Below are 10,367 nucleotides of genomic sequence, written 5' to 3'. Positions count from 1 at the left end.
GTGTCGCGGCAAACGATTTGATAGAGCTTCTTTAATAGTAAACTATGTTGAAAACATACAATTGGGAATACTGGGAATGCTTTTGGTGTGTTATATGTGAAAATGATCCTCATTTTATATTGTGTGCATAATATATCCCGTGGACCCAAAATTATAACAATATATTTTTACAGGTGGTTAATTCAGTTTCTTAGCAGAGTCAAAAATAGGTCGCAATCTTGTTTTGTAGAATATTATCTTTGGGATGAAAGGTTTGATTAACGGTTGGTAGCACTACATCGTTGCGCAACAAATACATGAAAAAGTTGTTGCATAAGTGAACTCGAAATTCTGACATAAATTATGTGAGTTGTTATATAGACGATGTAATGGCACAAAAAAGGATCCAGGTTCATTAAAACGCGACATGTTAAAAATTGTGATATAAATCCATTGATTGCTGCTTGTTATGTAAACATTATTTCTCAACTCGTCAGCAATTAAACCATCATATACCTAATATATAATTGATCAGTTGAACTCTCAACTGTAGTGCAAATTATGGTAGTGAAGTACTGTCTACATAGAAGACACAAAAAAAACCCTTCAAAACAAATTTTACTCTTGAATCGTCGAACCAATGGGCTATTATTTCTGTATTACCATCCCATCAGCCAAGACAGTCGAAACATATTAGATCCTCGGAATGTGATCGAAATGGGATAAGGAAGAGGATGGAAACTCTGCATGTCCATAATCGAAACATTTTAACAGTTTCACTCTGTACATAAGTTTCATGTATATCTCTGTATGTGACTATGCCCATAATTGTAGTTTATCTTGTAAGGTTCTTTTTTAAGTTTTCCTTCATAAAGAACTAGCCATTTCTTTAGTAAAGTACTCTGATGAATTGGATTAACCAATGTACTGAATTCACAAAATACATTTGGAATATCCATGTAATGTAACGTGAACAGGCACATAAGCTTGCAATTTGCTTCTTCGTAAATTACTTAAGCTTAAAGAATCATACTACTGAAATCCATTGACACGAAGAATCTCGGATGTGATCACAGTGGATCCCTATTTACATCCTTGTACAACAGATAGCGGGTTCGGGTTTTGCCAAGTGCAGCATACCTGGTGAGGTAGCAAAATATATCAATGTCTATGTCAACTAGATCATATTGGAAGATGAGAGAGAAGAGTGTCAAATATTTGTGACTTACCATTGAGGCACGAATGGTGCCATCCAAATGGCATCACCAGCTTCAACTGGGTACCTATTTAATGAAAGCAAGAGAAACTCTGTGAGAACACAAAACACGGAAGTTGATACAAATGGTAAAATTATGAATACAAGAAAGAAAGAATGCAGTCGAAAAGGGAGATGATGAAATGGGGAGCACTTCACTCAAAAAGTAAGAAGACACCATGCAAATAATAACAGGAGCTAACAAGAAACATAACATCTTAAAGGTCCAAACACAAAATCCTTCAAAGCCTTCCTCCTTTCCCACGTATACTTCAAAACACGTGTTTCGGAGTATTTGATACGAGCAGATAAACTTTGCAGTGACATTACACACTATAGCTGATACATATATAATTATTATACTTACAATATACAACATTTCAACTATTTAATTGGAGAACGGTCTAACAAATATTAAATATGAACTTCTACGTTGGACACCAAGTGTACCAGTCCATTTAAACTAACACATTCTGGCATCTCCTTCCAAGGAAGTGTATGCTCATGTGGGAAAGGAATTTGTCAACAGGTCATAAATATAACAGTTTTGACATTATAAAATATCAATTTTTGTGTGCAAATGATACACAAAATTAGAAGTCAAGGGGAGAAGTCCTGTCATAACGATATTGTGACTCATTTCTTTGTATCTACAATATTTTTCTAAAGAATTCTAAGGCCATGCTGTGCAATTACCAGCACAACTGATATATAACCTTTTGAGGCCTGCCAAAACCAAAGGAAGTGCCATCACTTGGACACTTAAAATGATACTCCATGCACATTGTTGTTGACAGTACAAACAACCGATTCAAGACATGCCACCAGATGCAGTATATAACTCCTTTGCAGAGTGTGATAATGACAACATTTACTATTGAGGGGTTGGGACTTCTGTTTATCTATAAATGTTGCCAAATATCATGCCACAACTAGTAGAGGCAGCACACTAAACAAATGCGGACATAAATTTGACACTGGTATCACTAACCAAACTAACCATATATATATGCATAAATGTGTAAATATACATATATAAATAGTGTTCATAAGTTTAGCACACGCGAGTTTTATATAGACAAATTCAAGTTCATGCCCATGAAAAGCAAGCAAGCACCATTGCGAGCCATGGCTGCTTTGAACTCAACTGATGATATAATGTGGGGAACTCCTGTAAGACTCATCCAAAAAACCATATCTATAATAATGTCATCTGGGAGAAGCTACAGCTTTTTGAATCTGGAGAATGATTTTTCTTGCTTTTGGTGTTTCGAGTAACTGATAAAATTTGAGATAGTCTTCAATATTTTTGTCCCAAAAACAATTACAAATATGCAACTTCCATCCAGACAGGCATATAAATAATAATGTCAGCAGGTATTCCATCTATTTCAAAAAATCTTATGAAATCAGCAGTATAAATATATGTACTCGTGCAGTCTCAACTACTGAACAAAACTCTTACCAGCTATCACCTAAGCGATAAACACCCTGTCCCTCTAAAAGTAACAAACCATGCTGATTGTAATGGACCTCCTGCCACAACAAACAAGCCGAACACATGGTGTAATCTTCCACAAACAGAATTAAAGAAACGGCACCTCAAGAATCCCAAAACCAGGATAATTAACGAAACCACGATGACCTCCAAGAAAAAAATATTATAACCTAAAAATTAAACATGATTATATATTAGAATATTTAATAAAAAGTGGGTTAAAAAACATGGTTTAACGATTGAAAAGTTCCCATGGATTATTTCACTTATGGTCTGAACAGAGCATAGCTTGAAACGAGAGTTTAAATCATGTAATATGTAATTTGTCAATTTGGTTTAAAATTTCACAGACTTCCGTTTACTCCCTAGGATTAATTCCACTCTAAGCAGCAAAAAATTAACGTGAAGTATAAATTTTATGAAATAAGACCTTGGGCATTATATATAGATGTTTCACTCAGCAAAAATGAATAGCATACCTTCACATTAAGAAATTCTCCTGGTTGAAAATCCATGATCTGCAGCAAGGGAATTAAAAAAGAAAAACAAAAAAGTGTAAGAAAAAGTCAAGACCAAGTCTGAAAGATACGATATGCATCAAGTGCCAACCAGATACCACAACAAGGAACCTACATTGAAAGTTTTTTTTTTTTTTTTTTTTGATTAGCAAACCTACATTGAAAGATTTTACATTCAAGATTCTGGATGTAACCATTGTCTATATAAACCACATATGTGAAAGTGAAATTACAACTGACATTATGTAGAACTCTCATGTCCAATACCAGTAGAGCTAAAATCTATAAGGGTATGTTTGGCGGCACCGTATTGGAGCTTGTGAATTGGGATTGGGTGTCCCAATTCCAAATCCGCTGTTTGGATATGACATATTAATTTGGGATTGGGATTGCATTGTAATCCTAAACATTGCAAATCGGCAATTTGAATCCTACAATCCAACCAACGATTTCCAATACCAGAATAAATTCTACACAACACCTCTCTCTCTCTCCCATGCTCTCTCAACACACTCATGCAATATCAGAATTGGGCAAATGAAAATTTCATCTGTGACATTTAATAGTGTCTCGTTCTCGTGTGTGTGTGTGTGTATATATATACACACAGGATTATTTGACATTAAAAAATGATGAGAAAAGAGATAAAACAAGAGTAATGCATAACTGTACTTGGGTGTGGTATCCTGGCAGCCTTTTTTTTTTTTTTTCAAGGCTGAAATTTTTTTCTGGGGCGTTTGCTGAATAATATAAAGGTAATGTGGGTGTTGTCTGCTGGCAGCCTTTTATTTTTTATATTATTTTTTCACGCTGAATTTTTTTTCTGGAGATAATTTTAAAACGCTGAATAATAGAAAACATTATCCTTTTTTTTTCTTTTTCTTTTTAATCAAACAAATGGCCTTACCTTTTTAAAAGGCTGAATAATAGGCCCAGGTCACATAGATTATGTATATTCTGGCGTTATATATATATATTTATCAACAACTGGCCTTCTCTGTTTTTATATACTAGTACAATCTTGATATAAATTTGACTTATATATTACATGTGTCCATATAAATTTTTATACATATACCTATATTCATATCTATTTACAATGTTTAATACAATTACAATTGAATTCCAAAGTTAATCCAAACAGTGGATTTGGAATTGAATTGGTGGGATTGTAATACCATAGAATTACAAACCCAATGCAATCCCAATTCAGCGCAACCAACATAGCCTAAGACATTTCAGGTGGAAAAAGCTGGAATTTGGAGATAACGTTCATAAGTACATGATGCATTTAATACAGAAATCAAGTTTGGGCTCACATGGACGTTAAAGTCATAAGGCATAGATGTCGGAAGAAGCTTCCGGAGTTCAAAAACCTGATAACAAGAAAAGAAAAGATGAAAGATGCAACTAATAGCAATTCACAGGGAAAAAAGATGCAACGAATAGCAGATGAATCAAGTTGAAATACCTTGTAACCAAACTTATATATATACATTTGATAAATATGATGTTAGGGACACAACTCATCAGGTAGGTTGGACAAATTGAGAAGTTAGTCCAAGCTCAGCTCAAGGTATGGAACCTTCAACCCAACCCAGCTTTAATCTGCCTTCAATCAGAGTTCTCCAACCCACACTGGAATCGCTGAACTCCGGTTGTGTTTGGATTGGAAAATTTTGACTTGAGAACAGGTTGGCCTTAGGTTAGACCTGAGTTAGGTTTGTCTTATATGTCCTGCCTTTGTTGAAATTGAAAAGAAAAGAAAAAATATATATATAATGAAAAAGAAAATTATGAATTAAGGATCACACGACTCCCATCATTTAGAAATTTATGAATTTGAGTAAGAAGTTTGAAATCAAGCTTGGTAGAACTTACTCAATTGGGTTATTCAAAATTTCAACTTGTACTAACCTCAAATCGGGATTTTCCAATCCAAGCAAGCTTGGGTTTAAAAAACGTAATGGCCAAGCCCGTTAAAAAATTGGTTGGGTTTGGGTTGGCCCGCACAATTTGCACCGATATATGACACACACTTGATTCTTTGGATGATGTACAACTCAAGTTAATAGCTCTTTATGGGAAACATATCAAAATATATAAAGGAGACTCATTAAACTCAATAAATCCAAAGTTTGGTTTTCATGCAGAACGCAGCAAACTATAAGAAAATGTATAAACATGGTCTTCTGAATTTAATAATTGAGAATAAACTAGAACAAATACCCTTGATCATTTTTTAAGAGAGAGTTGGAACATCAGATCATAATATGTAATTGACAACTGACCTCGCCAGGAGTTTCAAGAAGTGGCTGCTTGTCTGTTGAACCAATGATCTGTTCAGTAGTATAACTTCCCAGGTAGGCATACCTAAGAGAAAGGGAAACCACTTGGAAGTCAGAAGTGATAAATGAACCATCACAACTATTCAGAAAAAATATGAGAACAGTAACCTCATCATGATATAACTCAAACTTTTACCTCCTGCATCATCATTATTGTTTTTTTATATTAGAGAATTTATAGTCCTGACAAATACCAAAATATAGCAGAATGATGAAACAGATTCATGTAGTTGACCCCAAACAGTTGGGAAAATGCTTTGTTGAATCGAGAGAGACCCAAAAAATTACCAATAAAGGAACTCTTAGTGAACAGCTGCGCAAAGCATGCCGTGAAGATCAACAACATCCAGGACATCATAGAACGAGAAATTAGCTTATAATCGGCTTATCTTCATTTAACAATAAATTATATTTTACGTTTCCAACCATTTCCCAAAAGTTTCTGTCATTTTTTGCTGTGCTTTTGAAACATTTCCAAAATGTTTTGCATTTTGAACTAAAACCGAAATGGCTTATCAAAATTAAATTTCAATCCTTGGGTAATCTATGGGAAAGCAAACCTTCTTTCAAATACAACAAGTGTAGCAGATGCGTCACACTTGATGGAATGTTCCAAGTTCGGAGGTAGATAAACATATGAATCCACCTACATTCCAAAGATAAAGTATAAAAATTTCTTGAAGCCTTGGTTGAAAAAATTAGAAGGGAATTGGTTTCTTCAAGTTGGAAGAAATTAAGCATGAGAAAATGGCATCAGTATCTAATTTTCAAATGTGGAACCTCATATGCAGCAATTAAGGAACATAAACATACAATCCACCGTTAATAACTTCAAATACCATATAGTATGTACTGAAAACTTGGAGAACTACTGGACGGGTAAAACCAATATATTCACCTTAGCAAAGAAGCCACAGATAGATAGAATGCACATGTCAAGTACTTCACCCATATTTACTCTTGTATAATATACATTTTAAACTTATAGGGGCCTAGACACTACATTATGGGTTATGTGTATCTTTTACACTCTCTTACAAAGTGTGATAGACTGATAGGGTATCACAGCCCTAAAGATAATCTTCATTACCTACAAATTTTAGAGCCGATGATTACATAAATGCAACCTATAGTTTGTTGGTGCAATGGAATTTCTGCTAAAATTAACTGTCGGCCAATTGAAAGTTGACTGATCTACTAAATGGTATCTCAAATATAAGTTCCAGATTTTCCTACATAAGCCAGAATTTGTTGAATTGACTGACTGATTTGGACAACTGATAATTGTGCTAGAAGAGAGTTTATCATGAAAAATTCCTGACAAAGCCAAGTCTGATTCTGAAATGTCCTGAAGGTCCTCTCAGCTTCACTCTCTTGATGTTTTGCACTTTATTATGGAGTACGAGAGATAGAGAAGCATACCTACTCCTCTTTGTTCAAATACTTAACACAATGTTATTCAGTTGGAAATGATTTGTCTCACTTCCAATTGTTCTCAAGCTGGTCACTCCATGATACATAATAACTCACACTAAAGTGTATAATTAACATCCCTTTCCCTTACAGAATCCAACATCACCTCTCTAGGGACTCATCACATGCTTTTATAAGTCGATACGAACTACCTGAAGATGTTTCTTCTTCCCTCTAAATATTTCCAACAATTGCCCAAGAAATGAAGATTCTATGAAGATGTTACCAAAGCTTCACAAAAAAGTCAATTTCAAGAGATGCATTACATTGTTGGCATGATACACGTTATTCAGTTTGAGAGGAGTGCTAATAACCATACATTGTTCATGATCATAGAAGATAATCTCTCTATTTTCACCTTTATTCTTGCCCCTTATCCTGATCTTCTCTTTAGATTCGAAATATCCATTCTAACTAATTACTTAGTGTGATACCAAAGATTTTGAACAATATATGGAGTAATGCAATACTCAACACAATAAAGCCTTTTTCCAACTGGTGTTAAATGCAAAAAACAGCTAGTATGGATTGTTGGCATGTAAGCCTCCACCTCTCCTTTTTGGAGGGCATCGCCGAAGCCATCAATTATATGATGGAACCTGGTGTTGATCTGGAGTTGCGTTTGGGCCAACCCAATCGTCATTGTTCTTATAAGAATCACAACAACTCATTCCCCTATGGACATAAGGATGTGGCCAAAAGAAAATAATACATTTTATAACATTTTACAATCCAGTGTTCAGCAGCATCACAAATTAGACATAGTAGCCTCACAATGAATATGAAATAAAATAAAATAAAAAGGAACAACTCGTCTTTCTTACCATCAGCTTGTGTTCAATGCCAGATACATTAGAGAATGTTGCAGTACCCTGAACCACGAACATGAACCTAATGGATGAACATTAAAATGGAGAATGCGAAGCATGTCAAGTACATATATAACCAGACAAATAATTATATTAGAAATTGTCCATATCTCAGGATATGAAAAAAATTCTTAAAAACATATTTCATGGGGAAGACTCAAAAGGGTAACTACACCTCTCAACATCATTTGGAGGGAGCCCTGATTTTGAATTTTCTGCACAAAATAAAGCACTAATCATAATCTTACATAAAAAGAAAGCTAAACATGGCCAACTATAAGCTGCAGAGTTAATACATGGAGTCGCTTAGAGGTAATATAGATGAAATGCAAAAATTATGTGGCAAATAATTAACACAAGGAATTGATTATCATACAGTACTTAGATTCATAAATTAAAACAATTGCAAGGTAAGCAAGCCATAGCTTGAATCACCGAAAAACAAGATTATGTAGAAGAAACTAGCTCAATCAACCCCAAGGGGTTGGCTCAAGTGGGTAAGAACTTGGCCCTGGTGCCTTAGGAAGCATCAGGTCAATGGTTCGAATCCTCTTGGGTACAAACAATTCCGAGAGGGGGGGAGTATCAACTAGGGAAAAAAAATAGCTCAATCCCAGCAACAACCAAAAAAAAAAAAAAAAAAAGGAACTTAAATGTAACAGTAATATCAGCCGTTTCAAATTGAACCACACCTTTCATCTTTGCAAGGTACATAACAAAGTGTGAACCCATCGCTGGTGAAATCAGATACGCTCCAAGTGTATTCCTCCTATTAAAAAAATTCAAATAACCAAGTCAACAATGGACTAAATCATGAAAAACCAAAAATAAACCAAAGCATGTTGAATATACCACTCGGGTAAAGGGCTGAATACATGACTTTCTGGGGTAATTAAAGCATGATCTCTTTTATACACGCTGCGAGTAAAACCCGGCAAGTCTGCCAAGATAAATACCCAAATTAGCTTTAAAAAATCTGTCATTTTTCCTGTACACACCCTTAAAACAAAAAATGGAAGTCCATGCAACACAAAGGGAATAGCTAACCTGTCTAGTAAAGATGAATCTCATCATTGTCCAACTTGGTGGGAAAATGTATGGTTATGACTAAGGTGAAGAAACCTCATGTTGTATACCCAGCTATTGGACCAAAAGAAAGTGATACCATGAAATTGCATTGGTTTTCACAGGCATCATCTTTTTTTGTTAGATTCTCTCTCAAACCATCATTTTGCAAGAAAACCAAGTAAAAAGCAACTCGATTCCACTCGACAAACCTTTTCCCCAACGTCATGGAATTGGCTAAAAGTTATGAAATTTCATTCTTTTTACTTTTCTCTCTTTTTCGGGGAAACTAGTCTTGAATTTTTACAAAAAAACCACCACCACTTCTTCTTTTTTCTTTTTTTCTCCTAGTTAATAACCACCAACACTTCACTGTATGCCCAATGTAACTATATTAGCTTAATTAATTTTTTCATTGATGAAATTTGAAACTGATCTCATGTACTTGCAATTATTTTCTCAAGTTTCATGACTACCCAGTACATGTTTTCTCTTAATTCTCGCAATAATGGACAATTCCTTTACTATTTAATACAAAATACCATGACCAGAATCGAAACAAATAGCATACACTATATTTTATTTTTCTTTTCTCAGCAAGCAAACGGCTATAGAATCGTCGCGATTATCACAAGCACTGACCTTGTAGATGAGAAGGGGAGAGCGTGGGGTTCGTGACTTTCCAATAGAGAGGCTGTGAGTTCGAGTCAGCATCGATGATTGACGGCGAAGAACAGAAACCCACTTCACTGTCTGCGATTCTGACGAGACCTGAAATAGTTTGAAGTGAAATAAGTTTGATCAGTGAGCCTTCTATAGTTAAAGAAGAAAAAGAGAGGAACTTTGAGAAGTTTTTGTTTAGTTTGAATGGCAATAGAGTCAGTTTGTACAGAGAGTGATTGTTATAAGGAAGATTGAGTGGCTTGAAAATGGTGATGAACTCTGCATTTTCTGGGCAGTAGAATCAAGACTCTGAGATCTGCTTCTGGTGTTCTGATTCAGTTCTCACGCACCCAATTTTGCGTTTTTCGGTATTTTTGGTATTGTAATGAATATATATATGTATATATATAGTAATATTCAGAGAAATAAAGAGTGTGAGAGAGAGGGAGAGAGAGTGTGACGTACCAAGCAGTATATACACAGGCTCAAAATTGTAACTTCCCAAAGGGTTTTCACTCTAACCAAGAGTTGAGCTTTCTCTGTAAGCCAATAAGGCTTTCATCATAAACAAGAGTTGAACTTTCTCCGTAAACTAACAATGCCATCATGGGTGACTTAAGATTGTGGATCCCATAAACATATATATAACACTCTCTTCGGGTTCACAATATTATATTAAGAATATGCCTCGTTAAAATC

General features: G+C 34.9%; 1 protein-coding gene across 1 annotated transcript; it reads right to left on the bottom strand.

Moving 5' to 3' along the window:
- Positions 1 to 863: 863 nt before the first annotated feature.
- LOC132304138 ((S)-ureidoglycine aminohydrolase) lies at positions 864 to 10,095 on the bottom strand. Its single transcript, XM_059801694.1, has 13 exons — positions 9,896 to 10,095; positions 9,648 to 9,776; positions 8,793 to 8,880; positions 8,633 to 8,709; positions 8,116 to 8,155; positions 7,896 to 7,962; positions 6,159 to 6,244; positions 5,542 to 5,623; positions 4,570 to 4,626; positions 3,212 to 3,250; positions 2,700 to 2,770; positions 1,209 to 1,262; positions 864 to 1,119 (listed from the first exon to the last, which is right to left on the bottom strand). Exons 1-13 carry the CDS (start codon positions 9,951 to 9,953, stop codon positions 1,050 to 1,052), a joined length of 918 nt encoding a protein of 305 aa, XP_059657677.1. The 5' UTR covers positions 9,954 to 10,095; the 3' UTR covers positions 864 to 1,049.
- Between the last annotated feature and the right edge of the window lie 272 nt (positions 10,096 to 10,367).

The sequence above is a fragment of the Cornus florida genome, unplaced genomic scaffold, assembly GCF_030987335.1.
Source record: "Cornus florida cultivar Cherokee Brave unplaced genomic scaffold, ASM3098733v1 CherokeeBrave_3.0.0_Hap2_Chr04, whole genome shotgun sequence".
Lineage (NCBI taxonomy): Eukaryota > Viridiplantae > Streptophyta > Magnoliopsida > Cornales > Cornaceae > Cornus > Cornus florida.
The sequence above is the reverse complement of the archived record's forward strand: the minus strand, read 5'-3'. Positions and strand labels throughout refer to the sequence as shown.

Excerpts from the sequence above, each read along its gene's own strand:
- LOC132304138 (XM_059801694.1), bottom strand. The coding sequence starts at position 9,953 with ATGCAGAGTTCATCACCATTTTCAAGCCACTCAATCTTCCTTATAACA. Across the intron at positions 6,245-7,895 it reads GCATTGAACACAAGCTGATG|GTGGATTCATATGTTTATCT; the intron begins GTAAGAAAGACG and ends TTTGGAATGTAG. Across the intron at positions 1,120-1,208 it reads GCACCATTCGTGCCTCAATG|GTATGCTGCACTTGGCAAAA; the intron begins GTAAGTCACAAA and ends CTACCTCACCAG.